The sequence below is a fragment of the Tachypleus tridentatus genome, chromosome 4, assembly GCF_004210375.1.
Source record: "Tachypleus tridentatus isolate NWPU-2018 chromosome 4, ASM421037v1, whole genome shotgun sequence".
NCBI lineage: Eukaryota > Metazoa > Arthropoda > Merostomata > Xiphosura > Limulidae > Tachypleus > Tachypleus tridentatus.
In genome coordinates this window covers 46,531,533-46,550,010 of record NC_134828.1, presented here as the reverse complement: position 1 = coordinate 46,550,010, position 18,478 = coordinate 46,531,533, and the positions used below count along the sequence as shown (strand labels likewise).

General features: G+C 30.8%; 2 protein-coding genes across 2 annotated transcripts in view; both read left to right on the top strand.

The window, feature by feature from the left end:
- Nucleotides 1–18,478, top strand: part of LOC143248117 (uncharacterized) — a 155,456-nt gene that overhangs the window by 109,414 nt on the left and 27,564 nt on the right. The window lies entirely within an intron of this gene.
- LOC143249983 (motile sperm domain-containing protein 2-like) overlaps nucleotides 1–18,478 on the top strand; it is a 35,346-nt gene that overhangs the window by 4,884 nt on the left and 11,984 nt on the right. Inside the window, exons 3-6 of the mRNA XM_076500619.1 lie at nucleotides 11,059–11,154; nucleotides 12,439–12,593; nucleotides 15,883–15,943; nucleotides 18,301–18,339. Of these exons, the coding sequence (XP_076356734.1) occupies nucleotides 11,059–11,154; nucleotides 12,439–12,593; nucleotides 15,883–15,943; nucleotides 18,301–18,339 (351 nt within the window). The remainder of the gene's footprint in view (nucleotides 1–11,058; nucleotides 11,155–12,438; nucleotides 12,594–15,882; nucleotides 15,944–18,300; nucleotides 18,340–18,478) is intronic.

Below are 18,478 nucleotides of genomic sequence, written 5' to 3'. Positions count from 1 at the left end.
GAATGATCCTCACTTTCTCAGTGGGCATTCTACAGGGTGTTCGAAAAGTCGCTGTGCACTTATATATTTATTAACAAACTAAACTGCACAGTGACTTTCCGAACATCCTGTAGTTTATGGATGTGTGTTTGAACAACTTTCTCTCCATGTGATTACAAAGCTTTGATTATGCTTGATTACAAATTTATACAGTTTCAACTTCATTTTTTCGTTTTGTGTTTGATTACCATTCTTTCTGCTTGTTTATTTTGTGAATATTTGTTTTCCAAATTCCAATTTGTTCATATGAATTTGAAATTTGATATGGCAGATGATGAAAGTCTTGCAAAAGTTGGCAGTGGTTCTGACTTGAATTCTCAGATCTCAGGGTCAGTGATATCTGTTGGGAAAGCACAGAATTCAGTCCATGGAGATGTTGTATGTTATATTCAGCCAGTGATTTCTTCCTTCTGCATTATGAGCTTTGTAGGGAAGGATGTCAGTACTAAGAGGAAATTTATTTTTACTGCACTTTCCATCCATTATTCTATCTCCATTTAATCTTGTGGGTTAGATATTGTACTTTTTCCTAGTAGATCTGTGTTGGATTTTTTAGTGTGTATTTCTCACTCCCAATAGTTATACTCATATTTATTGAACTTTTCTTAACTTGTGCATGTCAATTTAATTTCCTTGTGTTATAAATTTGGTCTTTCTTGTGTTCTGTGCTCAGTATCTGGTATGCTAGATTTTAAAAATTCTTTTACCATCTAAGTTTACTTTTAGTTTAAGTTTGCATTTTGAGTTGGACTGTTATTATTATTTGTTTAATTTTTGGTGTGTGTGTGTGTATGTATATATATGGATTATACAAGATACTGTGTGAGTTCATTTATTCTTCCTTTTACTATTTATATAAGTTTGTAAATTTTTTATTTATTTTTTACTATTAGTTACATCTAATTGGGTATTATATTTGAGTAAATTTTGTTACTGTTAACTGGTTTCCTTTACGTTCTCTTCTTCTTCAGGGTAGCTCTTACTTTGACATCCTTTGTTTTATTGATTCTTTGAGTGGATATATAAGTTCGAAATTTATGTCGTTAATATTCTAAGTTCTATTAGTGGTTTTGTATTCAAGTATAGTTTTTTGTTTTAGGGTAAATTTCTTAGTTTTACAGGTTCATTATTTTTATGTGATTTGGACACTACACATTTCTAAATTTTATTGGTTCCTTCATAGTGATAAACTTTGTACCTCTTTCAGTCATCTTGCCTAGCCTGTTCAAGACCTACAACACATAGGGACTGTTGAACAGTTGGTACCCACTCACCTGGGATTTATCTCCACTTAATTGTTGTCCTTCAAAAGATGGGAGCGTTGAGACCTGTCATAAATGTATCTTAGTTGAACTTTTCTGGAGCCTCCTCACTTCACAATAGTCCAACCTCTTACTTTCATTTTTTTTTACCCAGATCATTATGGATGTTTGATTTCATATTCTTATTGCTCCATTGTCACTTTTTTTTTCAGTTTGTTTACATGAGTTATATCTTAAAGTTTGAGGTGCAGCCCTTTGGTCTTTTTTTCGACTCCTTGTGTTTAATTGAGTGGAATGATCTGTTGCCCATAATTTTTACTCGTTGGGTCTTTATACATTCCTTTTTATGGGCATTGGCTCCTGTTTATATTTTCCTATTCCTAGTTGGTCAGGCACACCTTCTTTCTTCTTCAGGAAACGTATTTGGTGGGGTTTTCTGATTCAGTTTGAGAGGTCTATTTTTAACTTCACTCAGTCCCTTATTTCATGGGGGGTTTTCTTCTATTCCCATCCTTGTCGGGATTACCGTTCTCTACTTTGTCTCAATGATATGGAGCAGGCAGTCCCAATGGCCCTACCTTCTTCTTTTCTCATTGCATGAGGGTCCTATCTCTTTAGGGAATTTAGGCCTGTTTGGAAGCTCTCATTCCCTTGGGCCAAGCTCACATGCATTTCCTTCAGTAAATGCTCCTCAACCAATGGAACTTCTTCCATGAATCCTTGGATCATCCCAAGGAACAGGGTAGTTGCTTGGTGACTCAACAGGAAACTGATTGCAGTGGGTGTTCCTATTCCTCCACCTTGTTCAGGGTCTCATCTATTTACTAATTCTTCCTTTCTGAGCTTTCTTTGATTCCCAAGAGATTTAAGGTTGATGATCCATGGAGAAATCTGCCTTCTGTTTTTATTATCCTGGAACTTTTAGCAGTTAGTTGGGCTTTGCACTATTTCTTTCCACTCCTGAGGGATTGAATGGTTGGCCATGACTCATTCCATCTATCCAACTGTTGTTGGCTATATCACTAAGCAATGAGGTAGGGAACCAAATCCAAATCTGTTTGTTTTCAGACTGTGGATCTTCTTCACCTGCCTCATGATCACTACATTGCAATCTTGGAGTGTCATATTCACAGTGTCATGTACCTGATGGCCGATTGCTTATCTTGACCCAACCATGTTCTTCCCACAGAGAATACAGAATCACAGGCACCAGTTGCACTGTCTGGTGTGTCATTCCTTCACACTCTCCAGCATGTATTTTTCCCTTTTTTTTCTAATAAACCATGTGAATTCTTACCTTTTCCAATTCCCAATTTCTGAAGTGGTGGACTGTGAAGGTTTCCTCTTCAGTGGGTTTTGAAAAATAAAACTTTCTTGCCCATTGGTACCCACACGGTGTGAAGAAGGCTATAGTTGCTATAACTGTTATGATACTGGACAATGAATCATACAATAATATTCAGTATCCAGTGTGCTTCCCCTAAATTTTTTACCTCTGGCAGACTACACTCATTGGTATTTGTATGTTATACAAGAGGCTTCCCTGGATGTCTTTGCTGAAGCAGACTACATTTGGTCTAATCTTATGTATCCAAGGCTGTTTTTTGTCCAGATGGACCACAGTTGTTGATCTCACAATCTTATGCAAGTTGCTTCCGTTGGAGTTTTTTGCCCAGATGGACTGCACGTGGCCTTTTCTTATATAACTGATGGTTCTTCAACCCTAACTATGTATAGTTATTTCATTTTTCTCTGACATCATACTGTGTCTCTGTTACACTACTTGCTACATTTTGACGATTGGGCTGGTTATGAAAACTTTCACAACAACACTCATACCTGTAATTTTATTTTCATAATGCTACATATCCAAGGAGCTTTCCCTGGATATTGGTGGTCTACTCTTTTTGATCACGGTATCTTGTGCCAGGCATTTCCACTGGTTGAACATCACTTGATTTACTCCATTGTAAACTAGGGCACAAACTTTGGCACATGCTTATTGGGGCTTGTTATTGGTTACACACCAGACTTTCAATGTTTGTCTATGACTTACTGTTCTGAATCATAGTTATACAACACATCTTCCCTGATTCATTGCTGCATGTCTGTTTACTGAATGTTTTGATTCCTCCCTATTCAGTTCCACCTGTTTTGTGTTACTGTGTTGATTACTGGTCAAAGAGAATACCTATTCCAGAAGTGTGCTTTCCTTTCATATTCTTTTAGTGTGGTAACTTTCTATGAATATTGCTGCACCTTCACCATCCCTTTTATATTTGCACTGTAGGACTATAACGTATGGTGAGATGAGGTAAGATTCTTTCAGAAGTTGATGTTTTCTTACACTAAAAATGTATTTTCAATAGGTACTTACCTCATATTGCATCATTTCTTCCCACTGATGTGCCATTGTTTTGTACTTGCCTATTCTCAAAAGTGAGGATAGTTCTAGAATAGTAGAGGAAGTTAGCTGCAATAACATCGATGACACAGTAAAATTGTTGTAAGGTAGTCACACAGCATATGTTCTGAAATGGTGCAAAAGTGGTGGCTAAGAAGACAAATGCACTATATAAAATTGTTTTTAATAGTAGTTGGAGAGCATAGAAAAATTGAGATGGTTTTGGGTGAGTGGTGGTAAATGCCTATCAGAACTTTATATTCAGTGCAAGATAAGATTAACTCTGGCACAGGTTAAAGAAAATTAGAATAATTTACCCTCTTCCCTTGCGTGATCTTAGCTGTCAAGGCTTCTGATGGTTATGGTTTATAACATATTTTCCCGGCATATTTTTTGTTTCTAAAAGGAAGAATGAATGCTACAGCTTATGTTAACATCATTTGTGACAAAGGCATTCAGAAATGAGGAGAGCTTCTTCTAAGTTGGCAGTGGTTTTATTCATTTTGCCTAATTTGTACATGTGTGGTTTAAACAACATTGTGGAGACTTGACATATATTCCTAAATCTTATTTCTATTGAGCATCTGTGGGATGAACTTGAAACACATTCATAATCACTAAGCTATGACTATCTGGTCCCATGAATTGTTATTATATTAATTATTAAAAAGGGGAAACCCTCAGAACTCCTTTTGAATTATCTTCTGTCATATCATGGGTCTTAGTTGAATAAGTAATGGTCAAATTCGTGATTAGATATTGTTTCTAATAAAGTGGTTAAGTCTAGTATGTGTATTTGATTATAATAAGTTTCCAAAGATTTAAAGTTTTAAGAATTCTCATCTGTTGTACAGAAGATTCTCTTTACAAATAACAACACTCAGAATCATTTGGAAAACTTTTTTTTTCCTCTATTTACCAATTTATTAAGTTTTGATGGGAGTTCTGATGTTGTTTTTCGGTGGAAAGCAGATTTTAACTCTCAGAAGGACTTTGATAAGGTCTATGATTTGAGACTAATAGAATAGATAAGGTAAACATTATAGAAGATACCCTTTGTAGAAAAAAGTCCAAGGTAATGACAATGATTGGTAAAATAGTGATAATATTTCCTCATGGTTATATTCCAGTGGTTTCGTTGTTTTTGTAGTGTGTAACTATAGTTTGAATATTTATTTCAGCCATCATATTTCTAAATTTGCTGGCAATACTTAAATGCTTTGAAACCCTATTTGTTAAAAACATCTTTAATTCAAAAGGATAGTAAGAATTTTAACAAGTATATGATATTGTAGAAAATGTGTTTCAATATTTAAAAAATATGAAGATATGTACTTGAGGTATGGAAATTCCAAAGAAATGTAGTAAATTTTTAAGGAAGCATAAGTATTGTAAAGAAGGAAAAGGAGTTATGTATAGTTACCAATAGATGACTAAAAACTATTTTTAAACTATTATGGTTTGTGAATAGAAGACTTAATTGAAGGGAAAGAAGTCATAGATGATTTACTGATTTATAAAAGGTCAAAAACTACTGAAAGGAACTCAAATAAATAAAAAAAGAATGTATAATATGGTTTAGACCTCACCTTTGAAATGTCAAAGTGTTAGTTTATATAGTGCAAATGAACAAGATGAGAAATATTTACATTTATTAAGTAAATGCAACAACACAACAATTTTACATGGAAACATGTGAGATTAGGTGGAAATTTCAAGGCCAGTGATGAGTGAAAAAGGTCACATATAAGGAACAGAACTGAATTGGAAAACCTGTGTGAGTATCTATTAGCAATACATTTCCAATGGTTGAAAAAGTTGACTTCAAAATCAACATGAGTTGGTTGGAAACTGTAAGAACATGAATAATTGGAATCACATACAATGAAAGAGAGGAGAATCACTAGATAACTTGGTGTTATTGTACACTGCTAAGGTGTAAGTTATGAATATTAAATAGATGCACAAACGCACACAAAACATATATGTTAATAATAAACATGCAGGATAAGAACTTAAGCTCACCATGTGTTAAGGAGCAGAAGTTTACAACATTCACAAAAGAATGAAATGAAAATATCATATCTTAAAATGTAATCCAAACGTGCACAAAATAAAATGTATAGTACTTAAATTGTCATCATACCTTTCAAGTCTTGAGTGGTGTATAACTGTGTACTAACATCCAAAAACAACTGAAGATAGTCTGTCTCTTCAGTTATTTGCCTGTGGGTTAGAATATGCTGTTTAAGAACAAGTAAACAGATATGAAATTATTGGAGCACCAGGTTGAGGTATAAGGACCAATAATGTCCTGAACTTCACATTAACTGTATGTGAAGGATTCTCTATGTGGGGTGGTATTTTTTACTGTAGGTGCCTGTAACTTGTTGGCAATAAATTTGAACAACAAACGGACAGCATACAGTCCACTTGGTTTTAAATAATATATTCGAGACAAGTCAAATGTTTCTACAAAAATTCCTTACAAAGTCAAACCTCCAAGAAAAAATATTTTTTCTATCTCCGTTCTAATAACACAGCAGCAAAGCACACTATATGAATCACCCATTAAGACTTCTCACTAACACACTGAATAACTTCATATATTCTTTCACTAAGTAGCTTTTTTTTCTGACAGACATTTTCTTAACATGTGCTCACTTTATCACCTGTTCTATAAATTGCCTGAGGTCTTGAGCTTTCAACAGACAAGGAGACACTGATGTAGCTACTCACACAGAGAGAAAATGTTGGAGGTTTTGAGAAAACTAACATCAACAATACTACAACAGTTAAACTACACACACAACCTATGACTCTTACCAGATTGCATAACAAAATTTGTTATAACATCTGCCTTTAAAATAATTAACTTTAAAAGTCTTTAAAACTAAATAATCATGAAATATTAAATTACTAAGTGGAGTAAATAATAACTCATACACTACACAATCTGTATTCAGTTACTCTAAGGTATTTTTCTATTAACAAAATAATGAAAAAAGAATAAATAAACCACATGTAAACATGAAGATTTTGGTATACATATAACAGAGAAACAGAATACAAGGTACAAAAAAGTAAATAAACTGAATAATTACAGTTATGTTTACAGCCTATCTTTCCTTAAATACAAAATTTAAAAAAATGTATCAAAGAAAATGAAACCATATAACTAAATATAATAAGAAAAATTAGGTAAGATACTGTAAATTGTAGAAAAGCTTTAGCACATGTTGGCAGACTGAAGTATTCTGAAGTCACCAAGAAGCTGGTCTTTCTTGTCTGGATTTACTTACATTAGAAAGTAAAATAAATAACTTATGTTAAACTAATATAAGAAAAAGTAAGATTACATGTTCTTATTTGAATATAAAAACTGAAAATGACACTAGGTTGGAAGACAGAATTACTTTGTAACATGTCCAAACCTGACTGTTATTGTTTAAGATGACAGAAGGTTGGCAAGTTCAGGAGTGAGAAGCCTTTGTAGGTGAAAAATATTTTTTTTGTAATATATAAAATTGGAAACATACTTATTTAGTAAAATGTTCTTTTTATTTAACTATAATCCATGGGTTTTTATTATAGTACGAAAGCTTTAACCATTAAATTTTAGCTTTCCAGTTAATTTAACTTGGGGTAAAAGTCATTTAGCTTTGTTAAAGACTAACATAAAATTTGCATTTGCAAAATAACACTTACAATTAAGTTATGTGGAATGACACTATTGACAGAAGTAAAAGCAAACACATGGAATTTGAAGTTTTGTTTTGTCATAAGTGGTTAAGTAAAAATTCCTGTAAGTAAATGAGATATCTTACTGAATGAAACGATAAAGAGTTGTTGTAAAGGATTTTCCATTGAAAAGAGTAGTAACAGCAAAAGAAATAAGTTAAAAATCATTAACAAGTATCTTGTTGTTATTGTTAATAATTCAATAACATTAGTTGAAGAATTATCAGTACTGATTTTAATGTTATGTATAAGATCAAATTAAGTTATAAACCAAGTGGTGAAACAATAAATATTACTGAGTTGGGAATGAATCTGAATTTAATGGTTTTATGCCATTGATGGGTAGCATACAAAAAGGTAGATTCCAATCATGATGATTGAGGAAACTTTCAATTTTTTTAGTATTAATACATAAATTATTTAAAAACATAATTATTATTGATTTTTCTTTTAGCATATCTCATGTTAAACTTTTGTTCTTTTAAGGTAGAGCATAGAACATTTTAGTGTTGAATGCAGAGTTACATCCACCTTTACATACATAGGGTTATTATAAATATTTCTTGAACTAGTGAAATTAATCTTTAAAAATATGATATAAAAGGTTAAGTTTATAGATATAAATATTTCACGCATTGAGTTTATTTTCAGTTAACATGAGAAGACCTTTTCATTTATAAAAAACAACTTTTGTATTTTTGAAATATATTTATCTATATATTTCATTCTAGTGACCTGAGAATAGTAATTTTGTTTTTATTCCTAGGAAATCTAAATGTTGAGATTTTCTTCCGGAATTTTTTTACATTCATTATCTTTTAAAAGTTTAAGGTCACCTATGTGACTTGATGGCAAAAAGTATCAGTGAGATTTAAAATGTTGACCGATGTCTTATAATTGAAAATTCAAGGATTGATTGGCACTTTGTATTTACAACTTAGACTTGGGTAAAGGTTTTTAACCTGAAAATAATGATTAGGAATATTCTGAATTAAGAATAGTAAGCTATTTTTGTTTGTTTGTTGTTAAACCATCTCTGCTGTGCTTACTGCAGGTATCAAAAACCAATTTTTTGCATGAGAAAGTGTAGACAGATCACTTAGTGTTTTATGTTTGAAATCAGTTACAATGAAGCATTTTTTTCCTTTTTTCTGTGCATCGTGAAACCACAAGAATAGAATGATTTAAAACCAAATCTTAATTTGATAAGGTTTGTAATTAAGTCTTTTGTATATGTGTTTTTAAAATAAAAAAATAGTACCTCCATAGATAAGGCTTTAATCATTGCAATATTTAAATTAAAAGCAGTATTGAAGTAAAAGTAAGTAACACTATTGAAAAATAGAAAGATTTGTCTTGGGTCTTATAAAATTCATTGCAAACAACTCATTTACAATTATTGTGATATTTGCCCCTTGATCTTTTATGCATATGTAAAGAATGTGGATGCAGTTAGGTATTTCAGGGTGAGTAACAACATTATTTTGGAAGTCTTGGCTAAAACCTCAGGAATGGTGTCTTGTATATTGTAACACAAGTAATTCTCTTTTCCAATTAATTTATAAGTCATTGACATTGTGTAAAATAATAATTTCAACATCAGTGAAAACATGTGCATGGAAATGAGCAATTTCATTCAAAAATTTGTTTTATTGTGGTCTATGGTGTTTAATGGGTTGGAAGTTTGTCCTGCATAATATAGTCTACTATCTAATTAGAATTTTTACACAAAGATTTTCCAAGAAGTATACATTGCTTGTCTGCTACCACAGAACAAAGTAAACACGTTTTATTTTTGAATACAATTATTTACAACTGAAAACTAGGTTTAAAGTTTCCTTGGAGCAGATAACTTGGATAAAGTTTTTATTCCCAAAGAAATGAAATGACAAAAATCTAGAGAGGAAAGAAACAGCATCTGGTTATCCAAACAAAAACAGTAGTTAAGAACTTGACTTTGTTTCACATTTTATCTCAAATTTTGTTTTCTTATACTGTGTTTGTTCATTGTTAGCATTTGGTATTACTTTGATCTGATAGTAGCATAGTTTATGTGTATGTGAAGTAAAAAGCCAATAAAGCCCTCAAAGAAAGGTTCCAATAAATTACTCTTTCTATAAATAATAACACTTGTTTGTTTTAAACAAGTTCAAAACAGTTTAAAAATTTCAGTACTGAACTTTTCAGGTGGAAATGTATGTTAACATGAATTAAGGTGTGGTGAATGATAGATTTAAATTGAGGAAGATCACATGATACTCTAATCCCATATGAAAGAATTGGGGGAAGGAGAAGTATTTTCAAAACATGTATAGCATTAATACTTGAATCACATATTGCTCACTAAAAACCTATATATTTGCACATAAATATGATATTAGGACTCCAAATACTGGAGTCCAAAATGTTGCTACCACTGTCCAGCTGAATGTCATACCTAAAATTGTATACGTTCATGTATTCATATATGAATTCAAATTAAAAATGTGGCAAGTATACTACAAATTCCAGTATCTAGTCTTTATTTGTGTTTGTCAATAATTCAGATACCTTCTTGATACTATTTTAATTTATAGGTACTGTTGAAAAATATTGATTTAGAAAAAGTGTTTTGAAAAGGGCTATTTATAAGAATGGTTTCTGGTTTAAAATCATTGGCAATGATATTAGAATAAAGCACTTGTATTCTCTGATATGTGCATCTAGGAAGGTAAGAGGTGATTTGATTCAAGCTGTCAAAAGAGCTAAGGGAATGAATAATTTCCTTTTAATAGTGTGACTGGTTTCCAGAAAAGTAAGGTTTGAAACAGTTATTTGAATAATTAAAAGAAGTCAACACAGTAAGGATTTTTTCAGCAATACTTAAAGTCAAGGATAAAACAAGGTTAAAGAGAATGCATGATTCTTAATGAATAATCATGTTACTTTACAAACTAATAATGGCCTTCTTACTGACTTGATAGATTGCTTCGTTTGTGCTGTTTTATTAATTATGGGCGCATTCATTAAAATTTTGTTCAGTAGTAGGGTGTACTTTATTCTGAAAGATTCTTTATTTAAAATAGAATATAACTTACAAAGTGTTGGAAGATTAAAATATTTTTTTAATTATATTTGTTCAAGCAAGAGGGAGATTAAAAGTTGAACATGTTTACTTTCTAAAAGATAAGGTGAGTTACAAAAAATGATTTGTATATGTGACTCCTGTATTTCAACTTTTAAAATCTTATTCAAGATAATTTTCTTAGAATTAATTTCTCACCTCATGTGAAAGAGTTGTGCAATGATTTTATTAATAACTTGGTGTATGCTATTAATTGTTTCTTTGAAAGTTCTGATGAATAAGTTTTTATATGTAAAATATTAATGCAATGATTAAAATAATAATTTATATATATAGTTATATTCTTCATTGTAATCTTTGATAGATGTATTAATTGTCTTGTGTCAGTATTCCTTTTTGTTGCTGTCGAGATGGCTTGATTCACTTTTTGTTCTTTTAAAATGTTTAAATATAGTGTTTCTTGTTATAATTGCAAATTTAACCAAACAATAATTACTGATTTAATTTGGATGGAATAGTGAACATTTTTATGACATTTTATACTCTAGATCTAGGAAAGGAAAATTTGCTCGCTGAGCCTTTTATTGCTGGGACGATTGGGGCTACGGTTCCATTTAGCTGCGATAAAGCAGGGTGTAGAATATGTGAGTACAATTTCCACATTGAGAATCACACACCAGAATTGAACAAAAACATTTTTTTGTGAAATTTCACACTAAGAATAAAGAACAAAATTTAGGCTTAGTTTGAGAAAGTAGATTTGAAACAATCGTATTTTATATAATTAAAACTCTAAACAAACGTATAGATCTAGAAATGGAAATTAATGCACCTAGTGAAAACTTAATAATGCCATTTAATCAGATAAGAATCCATGTTTTTAAAAAATAAATACTGATTAATTTTTGTAATGTAAGATTTTTAAGTTTTTACACATCATTGACCTTGGCAGCTCTTGTTGCAATGTTTTATGTTTGCTTTAGAAAAACAAAAACGTTTAGATTTAATGACTTTGTATGTAGATTTTACTTTACATGGCACTGTTTTTTGCCATTCATCAAGAACACATTTATTGATTTTTTTTTTCCAAAATGTGAAGTGTTAGCTATCTTAGAAATATTTCGCCTGCCATAAAATTAAATTTTACCAGACCATATACCAGATATGTAGTCACACAAGAATTTTGAAAATCTGGACTCATAGGAAAAATATTACAGTGTATCAAAAAGCAGTAGGGTTTATAGGAACATATGATATTGTCTGTAATAAAGAGTGGCTTTTGTCTAGTTACACCATTGTGGTCTGTGATAAAAAGATAACTTCTAATGGTGTTGGGACACATTTGCATCTGTCTTGCAACAGTAGTGTCCTATTCTTCTCACATCTCCTCAAAGCATGTAGAATCTACTTTGTTGGTTTTTAGGGGGCACCCAGGCTTTAAGTAAATTTGTTTAATGATGCTACCTTATTTACTGTGGAAAGTAGTATGCAATTTTCACATGATGTCATGGAGATTATTTTACGTTTGTTTACTTACTTTTAGACTGTACGTAAAGAAGTATTTTGGAATATACTGAACTTTTAAATTACATGGTTATGGAAAATCAGTAAGACTATTTTAAGTTTTTCATTTCTTACAGTACTTTTTTGTTATTTTCAGCATTATTTGAGGTATAATTACTCTTTTTATAAAAAACCTTATTCATAGTGAAGTAACTCATTATCAGATTCAGTAGGAGTTACCAAAATTGTTATTTAACCAACATTTAAGCATTTTCTGGATATATAAAACTATTGGTATCAAAGTGCAACCTTCTCCATGCTGTAATGAAGAATAGTTATCAGAAGATATGTTTCAACAAACATTCTTCAGGATAGGAGCAGTGTTTTGTAAATGTTTAAAATAATTGTTTTTTTTTCCTTTCCAGTGGTAATGAAGGTTAAACATCACAAGAAAAATTCTTCCACCCTGCTGGAACAAAAGAAGTTTATAGCTGGCTGGATAGAAAAGTTGGATCGAGAAACCAATGGAGGGAGAATTTCCCTCTTGATGGATTGTACAAGTTCTAATCGTTCAAACATGGTGTGGTTTTCATAGTCTATTAAGTACAGAAACATGTTGTGTAATTGAAATTTTTTAATTCCAAAGAAATGAGTACATAGAAAAATGTAAATGTTTGTTATAAATTCCCAGGTCAATGGTTCAAATAGAAACATAATGGCTGATGTTTATATTTTATTCATAGGGGTTTCTGTTTCAGTAAAAAAAAAAAGTATATACAAAGAAGATTATTACAAAAAAAGTTATTTCAAAGCATACTTACCTCCTCTTACACTACAGTTGTTACTCAACTACCAATTTCCTCTTGTGTCTGTCTGAGCATTGGTCTGATTTTTTCTTGCTTGTATCAGTCTGTTATACCCCACTTAACTGCTCTTGGAGATATCTGTCTTGTGACACTTTCCACCGACATCATATGTTTTCTGTCCTGCTACTGTAAATAAGCACCTTTTTCAGACAATGTTTTCACCTTTTCTTGACAAAGCATTAACTAATGTATTTCTTTGTGGAATGATCACTGGAGATATTTTGAGAGTTATTCATGTTGCCTAGTTGATTTTCCTTTAAAAAACAATTCTCATTTGATAAGCCAATATATAGTATGGATTCCTGGATTAGTATTTCCGGTATGATGGCAAATCAGATCTATTCTCTCATTCATTGAATGTGTTTTGTTTTGGGTCTTTCTTCAGTTGCTTTTCAATTTGCACCATACTTGATGGCCAAAAAGTATGGGAGTGAATGCAGCCTCAGAGCCACCTGAAAAAACATCAATGAACTAAATATATAGAAATAAAAAGAGTTTGAGGCAGCATCTCACAACAAATAAGGTCACTGACAGTCTGAACTGAGAATGAGCCTCCACCTTTGATTGTTGAGTGATACTAGATGTTAGGGTTGGAGGGTCATAGTAAACAACACTATGCTAGAATTTCTCCTTATTTACCATAATGCCAGTTCCATATGTTTGGGCACTCAGATTAGTTTTTAACAAAAAATTAGAACAGGAGAAGTAAAACTTCTGTACTTAAAAATGAAAGGTTTTGGATAAGGCTATCAAATATCCGGAAAGGCCCAGATGAAAAGTTCTCCAACATGTCGAACTTTAATTGTGCAATAAAGCAAGATAAGTCTGATACCAGCTGCTGATCTACATTTTTCTAAAGATTATAAAGAAATTAAAAAATAGGCTAATGTGAGTGCTGTAGTAAAATAGTAATTCAGAGTGACATTTATGATACCAAAGATATCTGAGATGAAATTAAACTAATTTTATGCACTATATATATAAGGAATAAAATTAAAATCTGAATAAAATTTCAGAATTGAATTTTTTTTTCAGAAATAAAACTAGAATGAGGATTTTGAAACATAATAATAATTACAGGAAATTTTCTTATAATCTGAGTGACCAAATATGCTAAGTTGACTTAATATCATCTTTTGTTTTTTATATGAGAAATCGTTTTTGTACAAATAATGCTCTCTCCAGACAGAATTTAAATATCCATCCTTTCATTTTCTACTGACCTCTGTAGCATGAAATTAATGAGAAAAAATTCCGTGTAAAGTACTACTTGAATTCTAATATTAATTCATGATGTTAGAACAACATATACAAAATTACTAGACCCTATAACCTGAGTGCTTTGAAAGGGTGAGCCTTTGCTAATGATACTAACATTGATATTATCATGCTTCTATTATTTTTTTTTAGTTTTTTTCTTTGTTATTAAATGAAACAGAACTTAGGGTTTTGTAAGACACTCAGAAAATTAGATTCTTACTGCATTGTAGGATATTCGTGTAACTTGTAACTGAATTCATCTTTCAAAATTTGTATACATCTGCTTCTTCTGTTGGTAAATTTTATGTGAAAATATTTTAAAACTTAAATTATGAGGAAAGAGTTGAGATTCTTATGTGTATATAAATAGTTTTTGTTGTGAAAATTGTGAAAATGAAAGTTAACAAATAAATAAATATCCAGTTAGTTTACTTTATATTACTAGATAATTAATTGTCATGGGGTGTCACATGCTATCCAAATATCTAAAGCATCTTAGGTTATTAATGGTGAGGGATTATACCTCAAAACCATACCTTATCCCTCTTATATCCAAACTTCTTGACCTTATCCCACTATTATAGAATTCACAGATATCTCAAGTCTCTAACTTCCACAGTACACAAAGCAAGCTTCAGAGTTATGTTCAGTAAGTAATTATGAAAATAGGAGAATGCTTTATGAGCAGGCAATGTTATTCGAAAAAGAGAAATGTAGCAAAGTTGCATTGTTCATAAGAGCTTGTAAAGTAAATGGTGGTAGTTTAATATTGGCTTCAGATAAACATTCAACAAGCTCTCACAAATTATTTGGTTGCTGTTTATCCTCAGCTTCTACTAGTTATGATGAAGTTGTCATATTTAATGGTTTGGTTGCACAGAGAAGTAAGATGAATTAAAAAAGTTTTAGAAACTACTAATTTAACACTTATTTTATTTTAACTAAATTTCACGAAATGCCAAACAATGTAAACATTCATAACATGCTATAGTTTGATATTTTTAAAAAAACATTGTAGTGATTCTGCACAAGACAGTGTGTCACTATGTGAAGACATTTAATTCCATTTGAGGCACAGTTTAATCCACATATTGAAATCAGTTACATGTTTACACCCCTTTTTTAGAATATAAAATTTAGTTTGCTTTAAACGTATGAATACTAAAAACAAATATCTACTCCTTGCTTTGCAAAGGAATATTTAAGATCCACCAACTCCAAAGAGATAAAGAAGCAAAATAAATTTGTAAAACTTATGAGTACACTTATTTTCTTAGTACACTTTGAGAAAATGAAATGTCATTAGAACTAAGAACACTTTCACAGTTACTGGACCAGTAAAGGAATTGAAGTAAACATTGTACTAGCAGTATCAGTTTTATTGGTTCTTCTAAAATTGTCAGCTTGCTCAGTTTTTCTATCTTTGAATATTATTGCCATATGACACATTATTTTTTTTTAGTTTTTGTTGTTGGCATTCTAACAGCTGAAGAAGGTTTTATTTGCTTTTCCTAAGATTGCTTTGTATTTCTTTTTTGAATATTATTGGATTATGACATATTCTCATTTGGTTTGCATGGTTAGTTGAAATGTGTATTTAAATGTCCATAATTTTCATTTTATTTTTGGTATTTTTTTTTTCCATCTTATTTTAATATTGTGATTTATCTTAACCAGATATTTTTACTCTTGAATGGTGATTTGTGTTTGGAAATTGATTTTTTTATTCTTTTTCTCAAACAGGATATGGAACTGATCATGTATATAACAACCCTATTTAAATACTATTTTCCTTTTGCTTTGGGTAAGTATATGACTCACCTTTCATGAATTTATTTATTAGAAATTAATTGAAACTACTTTATATGAAATTTTGGGTTGAATATGAAACAACGTACATTTCGACTTATAAACATCTACTGATTTACCTCTTTCTTTGTGAACAAAATGTATGTAAAATATTTTCTCAACCCAAACGTTATATTGTGTTTCTCGTCATCATGATTAATTGAAACTACTATTTTAGACATATATCTTCTTGCAAAATGTATGAATGTTATTTGTGTAATTCTTGAAGTAAAATTTGAGTGTTGTGCTATTATTTTTTTTACTGCTACTCAGAGTTGTGTAAAATTTCTGGAACAGAAAACAATTTTTAAGTGCAATTTTGATATACATAATAAAACCAACATAATATTGATGAATCTCAAGTTGAAATGGTGGATGTTAAGATATGTACCAAGTGAAAATACTACAGTATCTTGTTGAAAGGGATAACAGAGGTTTTTTCCCAATATCGACATTTTATTGAGAATATTCTCTAAGTTTTCTGTTGAAATTGCTTTGTCAGAAAGAAGCTTTAGTAAATTAAAAATTAAGAAGTAATGTTGAACATAAACAGGCCAACAACAACTTAATTCATTTGTAGTTCTTTCCATGGATTATAAAACAGCAAAATTGTTACATTTCTTAAGTACATAACTGATATTCTCTTTCTTAAAACTAGTATATATCAAAAACTATGAATGCCTAGTTTGGATGTTCAGTGTGATATCTTTACTCTTGCATTACTTGAAATTAACATGGTGAACATGATGGTAAACTGCACTTAAGTATCAGGCTGTTAGATATCAAATGTTGAATTTTCATGCGCAAATTTTAAAAAAGAGTAGCATTATTTTAAATTTGTCAGAATAATATAGTATACTATCTGGTTCATTTCAAACTCACTTCATTCTTGTTATTTGAGAAACTAAGTCGTATTTTTTTAACTTTTGTCACTGTGGAAAAAATTGATATTTATGTAATTTTCTTGCATGAGTTCAAGCTTGGTCATAATGTGGTGACAGCAGTTCATAATATCAACCATGCTTTTGGTGATGGCACAGTTAATGAGTGTACAGCACAGCGTTGGTTTAAGAGATTTTGTTCTGATAAGACAAGCCTTGAAAATGAGTCTGCCCTTATACATCCAATAATGAGGAAGAATTGAAGCCTTTAGTTGAATCAAACACCTGCCAAACCATGAGAGAACTTGTAGACAACCTTAATGTTAAATATTCGACAGCTTCCCAACATCACAAAGCAATTGATAAGGTGAAAAAGCTTGATAAATGGGTACCTCACGAATTGATTGAAAAGCCATCAAATGAGATAAGTTGAAATTTGTTCCTCACTCCTTGCTCAACAAAAATAACTTGTTTCTGCATAGAATTGTCACCCATGATTAAAAATGGATTCTTTATGATAATCAACAACAATTTGGATGGTGGCTTGGCTATGAAGAAGAATCAAAATCAGCTCTTCACCCTAAGAAGCATATGGTCATTGTTTAGTGGTCAGGTCATTATCAAGAGTGCTCCATTATTCATTTTTAAACCCAAAAGAAACAATCACAGCAGAGAAATATTGTTGTGAACCGGAAATTATGCATCAGTAGTTGCCATGAAAATATCCAGCAATTGTGAATTTTAGTGTTCCCATACTGCTTCATAACAATGCTCAACTTCATGTCTCATGCATTACTGTTGAAAAGCTAAATAAACTTCAGAATGAAATTTTAACTCATTTACTATATTCACCAGGTCATTTCCTGAGAGATTATCACTTATTTTTTTAAACATTTGGACATTTTTTAAAGGATAAACTTTGCAAACCAAAAGTATGTTGAAACTGCCTTCAAAGATTTCATCACATCAAAGGACATCCAGTTCTTTAAAGGTGGCATTTATAAACTTGAAACTCATTGGTAGAAAAATAAGAACCTATTTTGATTAAATAAATTAAACAACAAAAAGATGTACTAGTTTCACATTTTCCTTTAAATATGTGCATTTCATATGCAACAATTTGACAATTAAAAGTCGAAAAAGTAAATGGTTTAAAAAGATTTTTTTAAACATTATTGCTTTTACTAAAATTTATTGGTACCATAATTTTTGAGGCAAGTCCCAATTCCTAAGAGTAATACATATGGCATTATAGATGAGCCATTTTTGAAACATTTGTTTAAGTATCTTTGTCAAAATTATGACAGCACTTTAGTTATGTTCTCCTAATTTATTTTAAGAAACCTTTATAAGGTATTAAATGCTTTATTGAGAAGTTTTATTACCTTTTATAAAGCAACCTCTGATCAAATTGTTTTGCTTTATTTCCCAGGTTATGTATATTTCTATGAAATGCCTTGGTTGTGTAAAGGTATGTTTGTTTGTTTTTTTTGTTTTTTTTCATATTTGTTCCAGCATACATGTAACTAAAAATGTTGAGAAACTTGTAGTTGCCATAGATGGTTATGTTATGGCTAGGTCATTTTTACATATTTTTATTTTTGTATTGT